The sequence below is a fragment of the Aulonocara sp. 'chitande type north' Nkhata Bay genome, linkage group LG22 (genome assembly GCF_057382095.1).
Source record: "Aulonocara sp. 'chitande type north' Nkhata Bay isolate Kocher_YH1m ecotype deep benthic linkage group LG22, A_spYH_male_GT1.1, whole genome shotgun sequence".
In the NCBI taxonomy this organism is placed as follows: domain Eukaryota; kingdom Metazoa; phylum Chordata; class Actinopteri; order Cichliformes; family Cichlidae; genus Aulonocara; species Aulonocara sp. 'chitande type north' Nkhata Bay.
In genome coordinates, this window is record NC_141364.1 from 13,581,247 (window position 1) to 13,602,494 (window position 21,248).

At 43.2% G+C, this 21,248-nt stretch overlaps 1 protein-coding gene across 5 annotated transcripts in view; it reads right to left on the bottom strand.

Moving 5' to 3' along the window:
• LOC147303776 (RNA-binding motif, single-stranded-interacting protein 3-like) overlaps positions 1-21,248 on the bottom strand; it is a 302,868-nt gene that overhangs the window by 43,018 nt on the left and 238,602 nt on the right. For all 5 annotated transcript variants that reach the window (XM_086279147.1, XM_086279145.1, XM_086279143.1 and 2 more), the window contains one exon: positions 56-162. In XM_086279147.1, coding sequence (XP_086135273.1) covers positions 56-162 — 107 coding nt within the window. The remainder of the gene's footprint in view (positions 1-55; positions 163-21,248) is intronic.

Consider the following 21,248-nt stretch of genomic DNA (forward strand, 5'->3'; position numbering starts at 1 on the left):
AAGAGTTTTTTTCCAGTTGCGAGTGAGAAAAATAAACACTGGCGTAACATCTTACCTCGCCTTCTCTGTGCCACGGCCTTCCATTCTGAGGGTACTTGCTCTGGCTTTGGCGTTTCTTCTGCCCTCCGTCGGCAAATTTGCACAGCAAAGGCTCCGTGGGAGCTGCAGAGAGAGAAAAGGACAAAATCATGTTAGCAGAAGTGCATTGTGCGACCTTTCCAAAAAGAAAGAAGCCCTTTTGAACTGTGTCCTTTGTCTCTTCTTCTACCACTGCATCTCTTTCTCTCTCTCCTCCCCCTCCCTCAGCTCTGCCTTCCTATGGAGCTCCTACACAAATTCCCAGTCCGGTGATGTTGGCAGGCCCTCCCTATCCTTGCAACGGCTGGCAGCCTATGAAAGAGCATTGCAAGGTATTGTTGAAATAATAATCACAGTAATCGCTCTTGTAAATACCTCTGAGATGGTAACACAGGACCGCTCTGTCAGCCAAAGCTTATTTCTAGAAGGCGTTCCTGTTCCTGACGCATAATCCCTCCGTGTTTTACTGTAACAGCCATCTCCTCTTTTATTTGAAATTTTTATGTCTTTTTCCACTCAGCAGCCATCAGCGTGAGCACCTCACTGGGGTGCATGGTTTGAGAAACGGCTGATATAGACGTTACTGTGCTGTTCTCGGTGCAAACACTAGGGGCAGGCTAAGGGTCCCCGAGATGAAACCGTTACAGAGGATTGACAGATGCTCTAACTTCAGAGCTGGCATCAGCAGAAATAAAGGATGGCTTGAAAATGAAACAGCTGTCATTATACACATTAAAAAAACAAAAAAGAAAAGAGCCCCCTGAAGAGCGACCTCATCTAAGCTGTATCTGCATCAAAAGCCTTTTGTATGCATAATTACCAATGAAAGGTCAATGAAAGTGTTGCGATAACCTAAGCCTGTGTAAAGATAACTTGTGAAAGGGCAGTTTCCCACACTCGTGCTGCAGGTGAGCACCTAAAGAGGGAAAAATTGGCTCAGGCAGATGACTTTCCTGATGAGATAGTGCAGAGAGGAAAAGCAAATCTGAAGACAGTCAATCTGGAGAGAAGAAGAAAGAGTAGGGGGGGAAAAAAGCATGAGAAATGAGCGGCTCGCTTGGCTGGGGATCTGGGGGTCTTCACAGTGTCCGTCCCCTTTTCAGTCAGCGTCAGCGAGATCGGAATCTCTTAAGACACAGACTGGGGAGATGAAACAGGGGAAGGGAGACAGTTGTATAAACAAGCAGAAACACAGGAGTACAGAAAGCGTAAAGAACATGAAACAACAAAAGGAGAAGATAGTGAAAGAGATAAGGGAAATGGCTGACCAAGGAATTAGAGTGTGAACCTAAACCAGGATCAAACCCTGGGAGAGTTGTACAGTTCAGCAAAAGTACAGTACACACAGCGCCAACAAGTTTGTCCAAACACTGAACCGATGCTGCTCTGCACCTGGCGGCTTAGGAGAGAGCTGACGGCTCTCCTGTCAACGCATTCACATTACAGGCCTGGCAGCTTGTGACACGGAGGCTTTGTGACGACACTGGCCAATGATGGGGGCTGTCTGCAGGAGGCTGAGCAAAGGGACCTTTCATCACGCCATGTCAGAGATGACACCGAGAGAATTGTTGATGCTTTAATCTCTACTCCCAGATGTTAGAGGTGCTTTGGGTCCTGATAATAATGCAGCATCACAAGACAGGAGAGAAAAAGCTTCTGTCTAGACTGACAAAGCAGTGACAGCCATGAAACAACCTGAAGTTAAGTGAGCTCATGACAAGCGACTTTGTCAGGCGATAAATTGATAAAAAAAAAAGAAAAAGGAAAGGCCGAGGCGTTAATGAGCTAATCAGATGATTTGCTTTTGCATTTAATTTTCTCTCATGCCAGGAATGTTGCTGCTGAAAATATGTTTTTGTTAGTTACAGGAGATGTCTGAGATGCAAATGAGATGAAGGCTGTGGAGCTTACGGACTGCATTTATGTGGCTAAAGGGGTACTATGGGGCTAAATGCATGCAAACAAACTCTGGAAAAACAGCAAAAGAAATTTACTGTGTTTCTGTGCCTTTAGGGTCCACTACAGCACCAAACTTTTCAGTCAGCCAAAGAAAAAGTAGCAGGGAAGGGAGAGCGCATGAGACGCTAAAGGAGAAAAACAACAAAAGCTCCTCCAAACCTCTCCTTTGGCGCTGTGGGAGATAATTAGCTATTGGAGAAATTTGGAGAATCTGACATAGAGCACGCTGACGTTCCCCCAGTGACTACATCCCCAGTTCCCACAGCGAACTAGCCCATTTGTTTAAGACTCAAGCCCAAGATCAACAGCCTCGCACCACCCCACCCTCCCTGTGAACACACTCACCCTTCTGTAGCCCTGAAACACACACCCTCCTCCTGCCCTTAAAATCTCTTTGCTATAACCTTTGAAAACACACAAAAATAGCCAAAGACACATACGCAGAATAAGCCAGTGCCAGGCTATAAACCCTTCTAGACCTCTCGCCACACGGCGTCATCCCTGGCACGGCCCAGAACAAACTGGGCCACCGACTACGTTCCAGCTTGCTGATCCTGCGTCTTTAAGGTAAAGGCTTCAAGTAATGCCTAATTCACTTTGGCTCCAGAATATGTGTTTTCGGGGGCTTCTTGCTATGAACTAATTTACTGCCCCTTTAATGATTCGACATCATGGGAAAAAGACGAAGTAGTTTTGGTCAGAGGTTAACAACTGCCGCTAACAAGGTGCTCCGTGGGAACCCCTAATTGTTTTTTATGTAGGTTGCTGTAGGAACTGGTAAACACGTTAACGAGGGGTGGCTGCGGACATGCGCACATGCATTATGGGCTTTGAAATATGCGCACCAAGACCGACCACAATCACGCACGCACATGAAAGGGGAGCAGTTTAGTGAGAATAAGATGCCTGTGCTGCCAGCCTCATTTGATCATAGCCTTGGCTCAATCATGCTCCTCAATGTGCATTTGGCTCTGAAAAGATAGTCATGGCATTCTGCACATCAATAGACGCATTACCAACAGACAAAACGAACCAGCAGAGGCATGGAAATGCACTTGTGTAAATAACAGCGACAATAGAAATCTAAATGAAAGCTTGTTGAAATTTTCACTTATTAGCGCTATGTTCATAAGCAATTATTGCTGTTACAGTTGTTTCCTATGGGACTGCATCTGGTCGAAATCAGCTCTTTGGCTGCAGACAAGCACAGTGGCTTTTTTCTCTATCTATAGACAAAGAGCGCTCGTGCGCTCCGGATGGCTTGAAAAGCCAGCTGAAAAACATCTTGATCTATGAATGCAAATCAGTACATGTATTATAACACGTCAATTTCGGCCTGTTGTACATTCATTTGGTGCTCTGAATTGGACTGTACATCTGTTTGGCCTGAATGGTGAAATCAATGCAGGAATGCTCCATAGTTGCAGAGGGGCTGTGTGAAAGGTTTTGCTCAGTGAAACAGCCAGCTTTTCACCATCAGGACAGTTACAAAAGAGGCCTCTAAGAAGGGTTTGGAGTCAAACTGGGCCGGCCTTGCTTTGCTCTCAGAGTGTCCAAAGCAATAAAGAGGGCAAACAGAGGGAACTGTTCAGCCACTTGTACCAAAATATGTCAGCCTGAAAAGATTCAGTGAAAGCAAGCTCTCGACTTCTCAATGACAACTTTAGCTAAAGGTTCCTATGGGTCTCAGAAAAGTCTCAGGAAGGCTCACTGTGTTTTACTGCAAGGACATGTTAGGGGAGAACATGGAAAAGGCAGAAAGAGGACAGTATTTTATTGGAATTCTGCTCTACTCTGATGCTGCTCGAGGGGATCTCTAATTGGATCAACAACTGTCTGATTCCCTTCAGCCAGCTTGACCTGTCTGCCCAGACTGAGGAGGCTGTGTCTTATGGGGAAGAGAAAGAATAAGAGTGGGAGTGAGAGAGAATAAGAGACATAGAAAGGCACAGAGGGAAACAGAAGGCGTTAGAAAGGGACGCTATTCTGGAGAGAGATAAAAGGATGCTAGAAAAACATGACAGGTGGATAGGACAAGCAGGGTCACAGAACAAAACTATAGCAGTGCTGCATATACGTCGCCATTGTCAGAGTCAAACAGACAGCCACAGAATGGCTGCCAACCTAGAAGGCAGGCGGGAACAGCTTTCCTACAGGGAGGGCTTTGACAGATCCCAGTCGATAGCTCTCACAACTGCCATGCTGGCCTTGCATCCTTCAGCATGGAAATGAAGACAGTCTGCCAGGCGTTTTGCTGACAGGGACGGCACACATGGCTCAATGACACGGCCCAATAAATGGAGCCGGCGCTGAGAGGAAGGCATGGCAGAGAGCGACACAAAGAGGAAAGGGAGATAGATGGAAGGACAGATACAGTGTCATAGACAGACAACGAGACAAGAGGAGATGGTGACAGAAAGAGACAGAGGGGAGAGATTCACCGAGTTTAGAAGTGACAGGCACAGTCCAGTTTTCACTCTTCCGATCCATACTGTATAGCTCATCTCTTTGAGTGGGATGAGCATAGGGAGAAGGATGTCAACAACAGCTTGCTTCTCATCCTGCATCTGCTACACATGCTCAATGGCTATTGATCAGTGCTTGCTTAGACTTCCATAGAGGGCTTCTGCAGCACGCCATGCAGTTCTGGTCTGAGATGATATTATGGATTACGGGAAGGGAAATGGAGGGAAGAGCCCTGCATGCGGGCGGTAGAAGCCTGATCGATGAGCTATTGCACACTTAACAAGAGTAATGTTATGTAGGGAGTCTCTGACATGCTAATCCATCTCTCACTCTCTTTGTCCATCTCCCTCAATCGCATTTCTCTCTGTCGTAGTTATCTCCTGTCTGCATCTCTCACTCCCTTTCTTTTTCTCTTTCTTTCTTCTGTCCATCCATCTATCCATCCACTGCAGAGCACCGAATCCAGACCAAATTTAGACAAATAAACAAAGCTGATGGACGAGACGACCTCCATGTAGGTCTGGCACTGAGTCAGTCTCTAACAGCGCAGACAACTCAAATCGACTGAAACCATCTCGTGGTAATGGGAATACAAAATGCAATTGCCAAGGAATATGCAGAAATCAATGCGAAATGATCTAACAGAAAGGTGAACAATACTCTGCTTAAACACTGAGTTGTAATTATTTTAGCAGCTGAAAATATGGGTTGAATATAATTGCACTTCAAGTACTGACTCTGGATTAATCTGCTTTTGCATTAAATTTGAGAGCCACAAGTGCAGTGCAGCGCCAAACAGGAGGAGGGGTTTCCAGCTGCTCGCTGACTCCTGGGAGACGAGCTCTGATGTACCGGTGTAACGAGAACTTCATTTTAGCTTAATCAGCTAATTCCACTTGCTATTCCCAACACTAAGGTTGCCATGGTGAGTAAATAAATTACTAGAAACAACAAGTGCAGACAGAAGTTTGTGAGTGAGTGAGTCGAAGTTATGCTTATGTGTGTTTGCCAGCTCTAATGAATGGCTCACAATCCTGCATCCATATATTGAAATAACATTTATACAGGCAGACAGTCCCCACTGCATTCGGTCCAAATGGCATAGTTGAGTGCTTCTGGGTCCTGCAGTCAGCTGCAATGTTTAAGTGGCGGTGGCAGATGTTTCTAATGTTAAAGCCACACAAGCTGCTCTACGCTGCCAACATCTTTGTTTCTGCAGTAGGTCTCAATATCACTACCAACTTTATACAGCTGGCCAGGGTGGCAATTACAGTAAAAGTGGCCACAAAAAACGTAAGAGCAGGGTCTGAGATTAAAATGACTATTTGTAGAGTGGATCTGAAATAAGATCCAAGAAAATATGCACCAGGCAACTTAAGCCAGCACTTCAGATAGATAAATCTATAAGTGGGAAAAATAGACTTTGGTGTTAAGGATATTGATGATGTGTTGTACTCTTCAAAAAGCTACATCACTTGTTCCCCACTGAACTGATTAAACAAGCTTTGGAAGAACAGACTAGTTTTATTTTTCAAATAATTTACAATATGCATGAGAATCTTCTGGGTCTGGGTTTTTAAAGATAAAGTTCACCCCCAAATTTTCCACTGGCCTGTATTGCCATCTAAACTGACTTTGTATGAGATACCCAGCTTTGGAGACATCGGCTGCTGTGATGTCTACCTTTTTTTGGCTATAATGTATGAAACTCAAAGCACTAGTAAGCCGGTGTGAGAAGTTTCATAGAACTTTCAATGAATTCTTCTTTTAGTTTTTGCATCTGCCAATCAAAACTAACATTACAGCTCAGCTGATGAAGAATGTCATTAATGTTTACATTGCAGGTAGGCTACAGTCCCATGGGCCTAGTCATTGGTAGTCCATTTGGCAACCAATGACTGTGAGGGAGAAATGTGTATTTTCTTACTAGATGTGAGTGGTTGCTGGCAATCACTATAAAACTGAATGCTAAAGGCACGTTTGCACAGGTCTAGAGACTGGTCAGCAACCACCTGGAAATCATGTGTCCTAAAAAGAGTCAAAATGAAGTCCACAATGTTGCACGGAAAACTTCATTGATTTACTTTGGTTGGTTAGTTATGAGTCATCAGTAGTTTGTGTGGAAGATGCAGACTTGTCTGCAAATACTTTCAAACTACTTGCGAAGGAGTGTTGAAAATGTGCAACATACGAAACCGTTCGTCTGCAAAGTAAAAGTTGCACCATTTGAAATGTGTTGATTTCAAAGGCACACCTTTTACTTTAAAGGTGAATGCTCTCCATTTCTAGTTAGCATCATAATTTTCCAAGTTTTGCTACAGCTTAGAGAGTAAGTGGTGAGTTTCTGCAGACATTGGCATCTTCTATGCAAACTACATGTGACTGTGGCTGCAAGTGACCAAAGCAATCAGAAAGTTGTGGTTTAGGAACCTCTCTGTGTCGCCAGCAACCACTTTCCAGCTGGTTCGGGAATACACATTTTTCCCTCACAATTGCTGGTTGCCAACCATTCTCTTGGCTGGTTAACTCTTCAGTCACACTGTTGCTGGGCGTAGTTTTGGAATTTTCTAGAATAAACTGTTCACAATAAAGATTTCTGGATTTCTGGTAAATAAGGTTAGCACGTTGTTAAAGCATGATGTTTTGAAAGACATTTCAACAAAATTTTTAAAATGTATTATTTGGTACTTCTGGCACCATGTGACAATTACTATTTAAATTTATTATATTCAAGAGAAGAAGAAGACATCTGTGATAACTTTAACACTGGGCTTCACAGTTTAAAATATTTTAGATGGATCGACAACACTACAAGCCTCAGGTCAAATATGTACAATTGATTGTAGGGTGAACTTTCCCTTTAAAGGTTATATGGTTATATCGGGATAATAATTCTTTATTAAAACTTTCAGAAAAAGATAAACAATAGCATTAAAATATTGACCCAGTCTAAAAATGAACATTTCTTCTGTCCATCCATCTGTCCTGGGAATTAATACATAAGCCTTCACTGGCTTGACCTTGTGGTGTGAAACAAGTTCTGGCGTGTGAAACTGCCCTTTTTTGGCTGTGGCAGAAGAACACAAGAGTAGTTGTTGCCGGACTTTGCCTGTGGGGGTTGACTTGTGCTTCTACGCTCTGTGTCACTGCCTGTGTGGGCAGACAGTGAAACTAGCTCTGTCCCTGTTAGCAGAGTATTATAACACTGCCAACGCCTCCAGTGACCCGTGAAAACTCCCATCTATAGAGATGAATCATACAGCGCTTTGTAATTCAACTGAACTGCCCATCTACCAGACCTACAGCAAATATTTCTCAGTATATATGACACTGGATCAGAATCAGAATAAATCAACTTTAAGCTCTGACAGTACGCCTTAAAATGTATCATGTACTCTATTGTTCTGTGAGGGGAGGTTTGAATCTCTTGTGAAGGCTTCATCACTTATATCTAGCATTAAGCCTGAATGCATATTAGCATCTTACTCAGCTTTACACACCTTTCGTTATCATATACAGCAAAATGTAGGTTTATTTATCAAGGCGAGGTTTTGCTGAGTGGGTTATTTTTCAGCACTTCTCTGCTTGACATTCAACAAAGTTACTCAAATTCACACTAGGAGTGCATTACAAACAGTCCTCTATTATTGGCTAGTATAAAGCTCTGAGGAAATAGTGGATGCTGGGTGTTTTTTTTTTTAATAACATCTTGCCTCTCTCGGAGAATTTCCTTGGTGGTCCACAGACCCAAACTTCTGGTTCTCTTTATTATAAGCTTATATAACCTTTAGGTTAGCGTGCTTGAGAATTGCTAACAACATTTGAACATAAGCAGAAAATACGCTGCAAATGAAAGAGCCACATCAGTTAGAGTAGCACACAAAAGGCAGTGTGTCTGTTAACTAGGTTTCCACCGTAGGGGCTTCCAGTAACAACGGTATGGACAGGAAAGAAAATGAAATTACAGCACAATAAATGAATTATCAATAAAAAGCCTCAATACTGTATCTGAGGGAGGATCAATATGCCAGAGCCGGGCTGCAATGTGGGCCCAGGGCTGCGGGTAGCCAGATCAATAATGTCACTGGGGGTGATTGACGATCAATGCTACCAGTGACATTGATTTATGATCGATGAAAGAAGGGCACCGACTAATAAGGGGGGAAAGGGTGGAGGGGAAGTGTGCATGGGGGATTCCATAGAGTCCCCTTTACTGTAACTGATTGGGGATCGATGAAGAGTGGCACCGCGGCTGATTAGGGATCAGGCCGGTCTCGAGCAGAGGAAGGCGGCTATGTGTGAGAGCATTTGGTTGGTTGCGTGGAGACCGGCTTGTCTGAGCTGAGCAGAGCTGCAGAGACTGTAATTAAAGCTGTGCTGAAAGGAGCTTTCCACTGTTTGATAGAAGCTGCAGGTGCAGCTCTCTTTGCTCTTTCACTTTCAAAAGAGCAGCCATGCACACACACCCACACGCGTATAGTATACACTCTTTTATGCTCACTCAGAAACATACAGAACACACACAAACCCAAAGACGGCGCAGGAAGATCTGCACTGTTTTCTTCCACCCCACACTCGCAGAAATCTGTCACCAGCACTGACATCCTCTCTCTATTCTGGCTTGTTTTCAGCCATATTTAAGAAATTATCACTGCTTTTAGAGTCTTCAAACTAACCCAAATGACTTAAGCATCACTACTGAAAAGAATGAATTAAAAGTAAAGAAATAAAGAAATCTTTTTTTCTTTATCGTCTTTCATTTCATTAGCTAACTTGTGTTAGATTTGACCTTTCACATTCAGGTGAGACTGGAAGTTAAAGGAGCATATTTTATATTTTACAGTAGCTACAGTAGTCATATTTGCTCCTGATTACTGAGATGAATGGGTCACACTCATGTGAGACATAATGCTACATTTATTTAAGCCTTTGACACACTTTTGTTATACACTGTACATATTTGTTATACTACACCTGCTGTAAATTAAGTGCAAACAGATTTGTTTTCAATAAAAAGGAAACAACAAAAACAGTTACAGTATGGAGAGCTGGCTTCATGACTTTATCAGCTTGCTATGAATGGAACCGGCTGCTTTAACTCTAGATTACAAAGAGTCGTTGCCATGGCCATGAAACTATTAAATCTAGTTTCTGGTAGATTTTGTATTATTTAACCTCTGTTACACCCTGCACACCAAGAAATTTTTTTTAAACTGTGCATTTCTTTTCTATCCATTTCTTCTTCTTCTTCTTCTTTTTTTTTTTTTACATTCACTGCTTTTTTTGGTCTTAATAATATAACAGTGGAAGAAAAGTATTCACTGTATAATTAATAATTCTCATAAACAAAAGCGGCCACATATGCGGCACCACAAAGCCAGTTTTCATGAAATTCAAAAGCCACAGTAAGGTCCAAAGTCAGACATGCATAATCTTTGTCTCAAAGACCCATGTATGTCTCAACTTCAAACAGTGCATCAGACATTCCCAAGACTCATAATTCATTCATTTCTTAGGTATTCTCTTTGTTCTCAAGTAGCGTTCACACTAATTTTCCTCAGTCTTTCCAAAAAAGTTGCAAAGTGGCATCGTCTTTGGGTTCAACGAATACATCGACCGTTTTCTGAGGAAGCTGCAAAAAAAATATTGCATTTACTGATAAGATTTTGATTTTGTATTTGAAGGTCGTTCTACCGAAGTGAATTAAACAGACAAAACGGCACACCTTCTTATTTCTATTGCGTTACACAGTGTTTGCTTTGAATATGCTTATTTGGTTTTGGCATTAATATGGATATTTTTCTTTAAAGAAACCAAATACCAGCATTTAGAGGCAGATTGTTAAGAAAGAAATGGATCAAACGTAAATCAAAATCTGACCCTGCTTCTTTCCTTGTCCATGCTTCACTGTTTTCTCCTCAGTCTTTATATAAAAGAAAAGAAAACACAAACACAAAGAAATGACAGGAGCTTGATGACACATATCTCTTTTGAAGAAAAAAAAACATATGAACTCCCATAATAGCTATGCTCTGTCCTCTTTGAGACAGCAATATTGGAACGAGAGAGAAGGGTTGACCTGTGTAGAGCAAGTCTGAGTAAGTCCCTGCCTAAACATCTCAGACGTGATGAAAGGCTTTGTTTTTCTCAGCCTGCGTTAATGGGCCCCAATCGATGTGGGAGAGCTGTGTTTTTTTCCCCTCCACATGTCCTGACCCTTGGGGAAACACAGGGAGGTAATGTGGGAGGGTAGAGATATTGACACACAACGTCGATATCACCAGGGTTCACAAACAGCGGCGCTTACTTCAAGTTGAGGCTGGCTCATCAATGCAGCATCAACAACAGAAGTACAGCGCAGGAAGTGCTGGCAGTTAGTGCAGACTGTAAATTAGCGGTAAGATGCAAAACAAATACTGATGTAAAACTAATGACACTCATCAGTGCTTACGATTCTCCCTTCCAAAACTACCCACCTGTCTCAGGCACATACACACACGCGCGCAGAGCGATGCATTCACCTCACTGATGCCAAGAATGTGCGGCAGCACAGCACTGCAGCAGAGGCAAGCACATCTCCACACTGGCTCTCATCTGTCACCAACAGCAACTAGCCCGCCAGTCGCCATGATGTGCAGCCTAATTGGGGGAGCTGATGAGGTCTGATGAGGCCAGTACTTATTGAATTCCCTGGCCTATTATATGGATAATGCTGGAGAGGAGCAGCCTCCCTCTCCTTTCCCATTCTCATCCATTCACTGTCCCAGCAGGGAGCTGCCGGCTAATCCTTTCTTGTTTATAATGGCTGAACGAACGAAAGGGATTTGGACACGATTTCCCCTCGCTAGCACACATCTAACACTCCCCAGTGTTGATTTTACCTCATAATGGGTCTATTGGACAAGTTAACCAGATCCCAAAACCCAGCTCAACCCTCTTGCCTGTCTTTCCTTTTCCTTTTCAGGAGGAGAGGCAGGGACATTGTTGAATAATTAGACTTTGAAATAAATGTTCTTTTCTTTTTCAAAAGCAATTATCAAACATTCAGTATGTGGCTGTACAGTATTCAGCGCTTTATAATGCATGTGTGGGACAAAAAGGAGAGAGAGAGAGAGAAGAAGTGTCAAACAGTGCAGCGGAGAAAAGGGGGAAAAAAGCAGAGGAAGGCAGAAGTTGGAGAACAGATGGCTGAATGGCAGGACAACAAACTTTTAATTCTGTGCGTCAGACTGGTGAAAGAGATGGAGACCGTGAAGTCGCAGAGGGGTGCCAAGAATACTGCTCAGTATGGGACAGCACATCAAATTCCATTCGAACTGATGAAAACTCTGTGATTAATGCCTTTGCTGCACAGCACTGTAAAGCATCTGAATTTCAAATTTAAAGTTTCTATGGAAGGATTATGCATTTAGGTGGTAGGACATTCATCAGTACCAGCTCTATTGTGAGGAGAATCCAATAAAGCACATTTACTCAGATGAAGACTGCGAGAAGAGCAGCAAAGGAGCAAATATCTGACTATTATTCTCAAGTGCAGGTACAATAAGAGAGTCGCATGGTTATAGTAAGTGACTCAAACTGTCACTTACTAACTAGATGCGCGGTGTATTTCTGATGTATGCACCCAGCTCTTTGTCTGCCTTACTATTAAAAACAACAAGCTGCTTTAAATCTCTGACATTGTGATCACCTGGAAAATATTGTGTTGGTTCCCCCTTTTGCTGCCAAAACAGCCCTGACCCACTGAGGTTCCACTAGACCCCTGAAGCCATGCTGTGGTATCTGGCACCGAGATGTTAGCATCAGATTCTTTACGGAACGGGTAATTAATTGGCAGAACTGTAGATTTTGACCAGTTTATTGAATAATCTGAAACTCTTGAAAAAGAGTTTATCAATGCAATTAACCCAGCAACAGATTCTGTAAGGTGTGGTCTCCATGGATGCTTTGGTAGGTGGTACATGTCAAAGTAACATCCCAGTGCTATCTAGAAAAACAAAAGGCCATATTTATAGGGGTCAGTTGTTGCGGCCTTATAGATCAGGGACCACACTGACGAGGAGGGCCATTAAGGCAGCAACATTTAAAAGCTTACATGGAGAAGGTACAACCTGGAGTTCACTAGGGGCACAGCAAATCAATATTAGCTCGACTTAGAAATCTGCTGTATAATCCTTGATCTCCAAGGCCATTTGCTTTGCTGCCTGAAATTGGATACACCCTGACTGCACACCCCCACCCGCCTGCTACGCAAAGCCCGCTGTGCGCTCCACAAATAAGACATCCTGAAAAATTGATCTGGATGCATCTGTAGCAAGATTACGTCTAGGGCTAAGAGAGAGATATGACTAGCTCGAGGTAATTGATAAAAATGCGCGTCTATGTGTAAGAGGATCATGATGGGGCCCGGCGAATGTGGCAGCATTATCATAGCCACATCACTACCATCTAGAAGACTGCTGCAGCAACATCTCAACAAATATTAAGAGCTGGTAAAAGACCGATATTGAAAAATACTTTTATACACTCTATACTGTAGGTATGATTAACAGTGACATAAGGATAATAGGTTTTCTTTGTTTATTTTGCCTGAAAGCAATGATGCCTTTTGTGGAGTAATACATTTTCTTTGACAAATGACCTGAGTAGCACATAATGGAATGGCTTTGTTTGATTTATTTTTATACAACCATATTTGTCCATTTTAAACATACCTGTGACATTTTATTCACCAAAAATTGTTTAGATTTCTCTAAATCCATCTTTCCTTGCAGCCAAGGTCCCCATCTTTCCTCCAACAGGCAGTTTCAGAGGCAATTTATGTAAAACTTGCATTATTCATGACCACCTACTCCAATTGGCTGCATTCACTTCCAGCCAATCGGAATACTACCTAATGGATAATGGAAATTTCCTCATGTGGCGTCTCTACCCCCAGAGTAATGGCTACAGCTAGAGACCACATATAGGGGGGTCTATGAACCAATCTAAACTGTGCAGTTGCACAGTTGAGACTGTAGCCACTTTCACACACGTGCTGCAGCCCTCTTAAACTTTTCCAACATTTTCCTGTATGCGCGAACACAAATGCCCTACTCAGTGGGATCGAACATTAAACTGCCCAATCCCTACCAGCTCCCTCGTACAGATTCAAAGTCCGTTTGCTCCAATGTGAAAACAGAACAGGTCCTGAGAAGCTGACAGTAGTAGTACATGCCATGTGTACCATCTCCCGAATGCACAATTAAGCCAGAAACCTAATCTAAACCATTTACAGTGGTGTAAATACATCTAGTACCGACTAGCTGCACCTGACTCGCGTAAGAACTGTTGCTAGCCAATATTCAGCACTACTTCCCGATTACAGAAGGAAGATTGTCTCCAAAGATGAATATCAGCCATCAAGGGCATATTTCATTTAAATTCCTTGGGAGATGAAGGAACAATTACTGCTCCCTCTTAATACAGGAATTTCCAAATACGAAATTACAAAATAACTCAGATCGAAAAGATAATATAGCAGATTTATGACACACCAGCCCACTGATTTCAAACACATGGAGGAGCCTGTGAATAAATTGCTATTTTAGACAGAAAATGGCAAGAGAGAGCAGATCACTAGCTTTATCGAATGTCTCCTCAAATAGATTTAAGGCAACTAACAATATGACCAGTCATGGCTTAAAGTCCAGGTCAGTGTATTTCATTCTCCGCAGTGTTGCAAGCAAAAAACAAATCATTACCGAAAGTAATGAAAGAAAAACAGGCTTACGGCGGCTGGCAAATAATTTTCCAATAACAGTTTTGTTATATTTATTCAATATTATAGCGCTACACATTTATGTGGGAGGTAACTTTTTCTTGAACTTTTACAGCAAACTCTGAATGTTTTCGCCCTTCTTAAACGTTTTGCTATCAGACTCTTTCTCGTGCCTCCTGGCAGGTGAAACAAAACAAACAAAACATTCCTCTTCAAGAAAGAAGCAAAAAAACACCACTTACAGTACTTACTGCTGTGCAACAAGCGCGACATAAAAAGTGAGATTTGTAGGCAGGGTATATCATTTCCACTGTTACTGTGGGCTGCAGGATTTTTATTCCCATGGCAGTGTGTATTGTTAGAGTGGCAGTTGTTGGACTCTCTGAGGCCTTTAAGCTCACTGTTCTCCCTCTATTACTTGTGCCCGGTGGGGGCACAGACAGTTGTAGCGAGATGCGGCGCAGCGCAGCAGGGTGGTCCCCAGATACCACAGATTCATACTTTCCACCTGACGCACAGGATAGAGAGAACAGAGAGCTGGCAATTACCAGACTCCTCTCTCTATATATACTGCAATCCTGGCCAGCTCCGCTCTGCTGTACTCCACTCTGAAGGCTGTCTCAGGGCCAAGCTGGAGGTAATGAAAGCAACACACTCCTAATGGACTATTGATGTGTGTGTATTTGTGAGTGTGCGCGTGTTGGCGTATGAGAGGAAGGCAGAGGAAAGAACAAAGGAAGGAAAAAGAAACTGTAAGAAATCATTCTGCTGGCATTTTCATCCACTTTCCTTTTGTGCGTTGTCTGTGTCGATGTTTTTGCCGTGGCAAAAAGTGAGCATTCATGTCTGCGAGCTAACGTAAATCACCTATACGGGCTGAAAAGCAGTAGAATTAAACTGCTAGTGCGATCCAATAGCATGGCCAAGATGTGTTGCGCTTCCAGCAAGGGAAGCAGAGACAGACAGAGAGACACTGTGTCTGAGACATGAGGTCACCGGGAACCAGGTGTGTTTCCATCGTCCTTCAGCTCAAACACCAACAGGCAGCTCACGTATAAATACACTCATATAGGAAGGAAAAGACACAAATATCCCCGGGTGACAAAAAAAACAGAAGTGGTAACTCAGACACCTTCACAGTAAATTTCACCAAATACAACATGTCGCACTCCTGCTGATGGTCCACTGGTAGAGCATGTAGGGTGTATTTTTTTTAATGCGTGTGTGTCTCTGCGTGTGTCCCCTAACCTGCTGGCAGGCAATCGGATGAATGAATGGGCGTCCACTCCTAGAGGTCCGGTGGCACAACAGAAATAACTCTGCTGACCACAGTGACCTCTGCCTGTTCCCACACAGTCTGCGTCCTGTTCTAATGGAGGCCCGTGCTCTATTTTGGGGGCAGCAGCTAGATTTATCTCACTGCCCTCTGTGTCCTGGGACGGTGACACTGACATGGTGTAACTGATGCCTGCTGCTTCCTTTTTTTTTCCTGCTTCCCTTACGCAAGCACACACAGGATACAAATCAGTCAATTCTGGGCACCCGGATGACCCGGCTGTACGTCACTATCTGTATCCATTTTCAAATGTCCCTTAAAGGAATAAAGGAAAGTTGTAAACCATCGGCTTTGTGTTGTGATACTTCACCGTGATAGTCTGATCTTTCATAAAGACAGGTGCAGGAGCTGGAGAGTAGATGAGAACAGAACCAAAGAAAGCAAGCCTGCTGAATTGCTTGCATACCACAGAGACCTTAGAGCATGATTATCCTCCTCAGCAAACTTAATCTTCATTCTAGAGGACGGGCAAGCTGGCCGGAAGGCTATGAGCTCAGTGACCTACTGTATCTGCTGAGAGGCTGAATATTATTCTTTGCAAAAGAAATACGTTGCCTCAGGTCCTGCATTAGATTAAGTTGACTGATGGCTAAAACCAAGAATCTAGGGATCCTTGAATATAATGTGCACATCACAGCACCATCTTCCTAAAGTGGTGGAGATCTCAGTTTGGGTTAGGGAGCAGAAAAAAAAGATAGAGGCTTTTTCTTACGGCAGTAACAGTCTGATTTCAGAGCTTGCCAGTATAATATTTAGAGAATAAACAAATAAGAAATAGTTTCCTGGGTAAGAAACTCAACCACTACTCAGTCTCCCAACTGTATTTCATTGCACATTCCTAAGTTATAGAAAAAAATCAAAGAACTTTGTTTAATAATACATTGACATGACCGCTGTTCTTGGTTAAAGCCTTTAGTAATTTTAGCAACCTACAAAGCAATGTATTTGCATTGAGTTTGCTGCACTTCATCCGTACTTGAAATTGGAAACCCACAGAGGGGGATGACTCAAGATTAAGCCCAAACCACTTAAAAGAGCAGCTCTCTGACTTGAATGCAGCCAGTCTGATAACCTATCAGTCGTGTAGAGGGAACCCGGCTGAAATCCTGCAGCAACGCAATGCAATCTGGCCAATCACATAGGCCTTACTTTTTTCACACAAATGTTGTATTTCTACAGTTTACCTTGCTATAAATTGATTACTATCATGATAAATCTTAAGAGCTGAGCTCCCTGATGTTGCTAAAAGCAACATTTCTCCACCAAAACTGCCCCGTGGTTTATTTTAATGTACAACTTTTCTCTGGCATAGTCATGCTGATGATCTTTTTTAATGGTCTGCTGTTGGCTTGAAATACCCGACTATCAATCCTTCCAGTCATGCAGCAAAAAGCAAGTTACACACTGGACAGGTCATCACCATATTGTAGGGATACACAGGGAAAGGTCTTAGCGATCCGGGGCTAGAAGCTTCTTACTGTGAGGTCACAGTGCAAACTACTGGGACTGTGACAAACTTGTGATCCGTCCAGAGGTGATGCCCACATCTAACCCTGCCCTGTGACAGCTGGTATAAGCTCCAGTGCCTCGTGTGACCATGATTTGGACAAACAGAAGAAAAATTACGGATGAATGCATCTATTTTATATCTTCCTCGTTTATTGTTTCAAATTTAGTGTGTGATTATTTCACTCCATCCTGTGGGTTTATGTTTCTGACATTTTTTTTCATTATTTAGTTGCTGTTCATACTCACTTTAATTGTTTAAACACACACCGTTACGTTAATCAGGTTTCAGGTTGCTTTTATTGCAGTTTTATATTAACTTTATAATTTTATGACGGCCTCTCCTGTGATAGCTCGTGCTTCGTGCAGCACGTTGCGCTCCCACCGGGGACGAAATGCGCCATTAACAATAAAAGTTTTGCCGCCTTGCTTTAATGTTTAGCAGCTACAATTGTCATTACCAACATCTCTGTCTGCTCGTATGCGTGGACTTTCTCATTACCAAATCTGATACGCTTAAAGACTTTTGGTTAAAGAAAGATGTTTCCATTTTAAGCACCACGTCGCCAGCACGGCCTTCACCGGCTTATTTTGTAATGAGGTTACATGCTAGAGACGGTATTCTCAGCCATGTTCGCAATAGCTTTCAACCTTGTTGCTACTCTACTTTGATGTTTAACCTACAGAACCTCCAAACTTCTGACACAACTGGCAGCTGCCCACACGGTGAATCCACAGCATAACAGAGAGGCAAGCACATCAATGGACAGACTGAACACATGTCAACCAGAGAATAGAGGAAAAACGCTCTTTATAAATAAAAGAAGCCTCAGGTGCTTAGTTTTCCTGCTTTAATATTGTGTCCACTCAGCTGTATCTGGTAACATAGATGAGCATTAGGGACGTCTGAGCAGGAGTGTGTGAAGAATAGCAGGCTGAAAGGATGGGTGTACGTGCAGAGGGAGAGCGAGGGATGAAAGACAGTGGCGGCAGGGCAGATAAGAGAGGGAGGGAGCCATGAGAGAGAGTATAAAAGCAAGGGCAACAAAAAGTGCAAGGAGAGGTGTGAGCGGGGTGAGAGGGAGGAAAATAGAAGGGGATCAACATCGCGGACAGCTGGGCCAGGGTCGCGGCGGTCAAGCTCAGGAAGCGGTCGTACAGTCAATGTCATCCTTTCATCTCGTCTGCTGGAGATGCAGCAGCCTAAACTTTACTCAAATTTAACCTTCCAAAAAGCACAGGTTGATCCAACTCTCATTCCTTTCTCTTCTGCTCCATGCACCACCCATCACTTTCTTCCCCCTCTGCCCTTCCCCATCTGTTCTCTTTTATCTTCTTCGCTTATTCCTGTCACATCTCCAAAGCTCCTAATCTATTCCTTTCCATTGTGCTCCTGCTATATTTCTCTCTATTACTCTCGATTGTTGGGTGGGTGGGTGTGGGGGGGTTCTCCTCGTGGTAACTCTCCTTCATTTTGTCTCCATCCACATTAGATGCGGTTGAGTGGAGAGCAAAGTCAATCGTTCCCGCCTGAACCCCTCCAGGAGTCGGAGCTACCTCCTCTCTGCCTAAACAAACTTTGAAGCCAATCAAAGGGCTTATATCATTTTTCAGTGGAAGGGAACAGCAGCAGCTGAATACTTTATATTTCAGTGACAGATCCACTCGGAGCAGCTCCGCTCTCCTCCTCCTGCCTGCTAACCGTTGGCTTTGCTCATGAATGATACAGTTCAGTGGCAAAACAAACAAAGCGTGACAAATCCAGATTATTGTCTGTAGGCGAGATAAGGTTATAATGAGAAAGTGCATCGGGGGAAATTGATCCTTTTTTCAGGAAGCTGTCTGATTTACTGGGCATGCCAATAATAACTTCCTGTGTGTCCCGCCTCTAATGGGAGGAGGGTGAAGTCAGAGGTGGGGGTGGAAGGTTCATGCTAAGAGGACAGATTTCATTATGATGCAATATCCCGAGGAAAGCACTGAGGTTTTGTGGCCACTTATTATCTGTGGCGGAGTATATTGAAAAGCTGTCTGATTGCCATTGAGGATCACATACAGAGACAGAACTATGGCTGGCTCGCACTGAGTGACAGCAGAAGCAGTAAATTAATCATCAATACATAATGGATTTGACCTTTTTGTTTCTGACGAAAAAACGAGGAAGGATAACAACAGCTACAAAAAACAAAAAAATTCACAGAACACAAACTACACATGACTCGCAGATGCATCATGGGAAACGCGTGCTCTCACGTACTTGGAAAGGCAGCCATGTCTGAGACATCCTGACAGCCAAGTCGCCAACCTACTTGGCTGCACATTAAATCTACACGCCATAGGGGAGAGAGAGACGAGGCCCGCCGACAGGCCAGTTATTAGCCAGGGGAATGTGGGAGGGATGGCAGAAATTAACATAGATTACTCAAGTATGACTGACAGTTTCAGAAGGGCTTTTTGTGACTTACCAAGTGATTTGGGACTTGCCTTAATTCAGTGAGGGATGTTTTAATACCGTGGGCTGTCTCTGCTATCTTGGCACTGTTGCCTTGGTGAGGATGCCAACAGGGAGGAATTTCTTTCCTGCAACTGCCCCCCACCCCCACCCACCCCCAGCAACAATTCCTCCCAACCTCAGCTGCACAGGCCTTGTGATCCGCACATAATGATGGAAAGTGTTGGTGGGGCAGCACTTTTTTGGCCCGTCTTTACTATATTTTATTTAACAGGTGGTTGGCAAAGAGTGCACCCTGTATATTCTGTCTGGTGTTATCCTGACAGATGTAGTGTTTTTTATAAAACCCTGGGTGTTATTTAGATCTCTGGCAGAACAGACAAATTATCAAACTGGTTATCTGATCAGTATTCTGAAAGACACAACAATTACCATTTTCGAGGGTGGGGAAAGCACTGGCACTCACCACAAGTGTCCTTGAAGAATATGGCTTTTACTGTAGGCCTAAATTAACCTCTTCTGTATAACAGAGCACTGTGACTGACAGAGTAAGTGAGGCAAAGTGAGAGTTTGGACAGAGAAAGACAGAGACTAGTGGAAATTGCAAAAACAGAGGGAGAGAAAAATGCCAGCGTTCTGTTAAAAAAAAGAAAGGAAAAGAAAAAAGAAAAGAAAAAAGCTTGTACATATTGCATGTTTCCGCTTCGTTCCATCTCCCAAGGCCACTGTGGCTGCTTCCTGATGTGGTTTTCATTATTTATCCAGCATCCATTGGACAATATTGGAGCCGACTCGCAGCTCTGCTGCCATATTGGCAGAAAGACAACGGAGTGAGCGGTACCAGCGGAAGTGAAAAGGAAGAAGCAGCAGTGTTACTGCACATTCAGTCTGGACTGAATCTCTGTTTGCACAGTTAGACGTCCAAGCGAATGTTAGATTCATCAAAGTCTGGCGCTGCCCTTTTCTGATGCTCAACACTACTTGCACGTAACCTCATTGATTATTTAACTATGGTTTGATTGCTGACTCTAAAATTAAGTTAAAAAACATAAAGAGACACAATTCAGTGGAGCAGGTTATCAATTTTCTTTCTGCCATTGCCGCCACACAGTAAGGTATGTACATGTTATTACTCACCTGCCAAAAAACAAACAATGGCTAATGTATCTCTGGTCTGAATTACATTTACCATAGGGTGTCATCTCTAAGCTGTTTAATGCATTGTGGGACGAAGGGCTTTAATCAGCGAGGCTCAGTGGAGCCAGCGGATTAAATCACTTTTTATCTGCGCTTCCTTTGACTTTCCCAGTGCTCAGGGTTGCAGTGTAAATCATAATGTGTCCCTGTTGGGCTCACTTCAGTATAGTTTATAGCTGGAGTCACATTTCATAAATTCCATTTATTTTGTTTATTGAGTAAATCCACATCCACTAAAAACAAGGATAACTCTTTATTCTCGCCTCGAACTTAAAAGTTGACCATTTCTCAGAAAAGGAGGAGATCGTGCTCGCGTGATTCAATCCATCGATTTCTGCGCGCAGCCAGAAATCACATGTTCATTTATATGTGCAGCATCAGCTGGAAGCATCCGAGAATGTGCGCGTGTCAATATTTGAAACGACACACGGTATGTATATTTTGGGCGTAAGGGACATGTTCTTCATCTGTGTGCATGCGTTGTGTATGAGTTT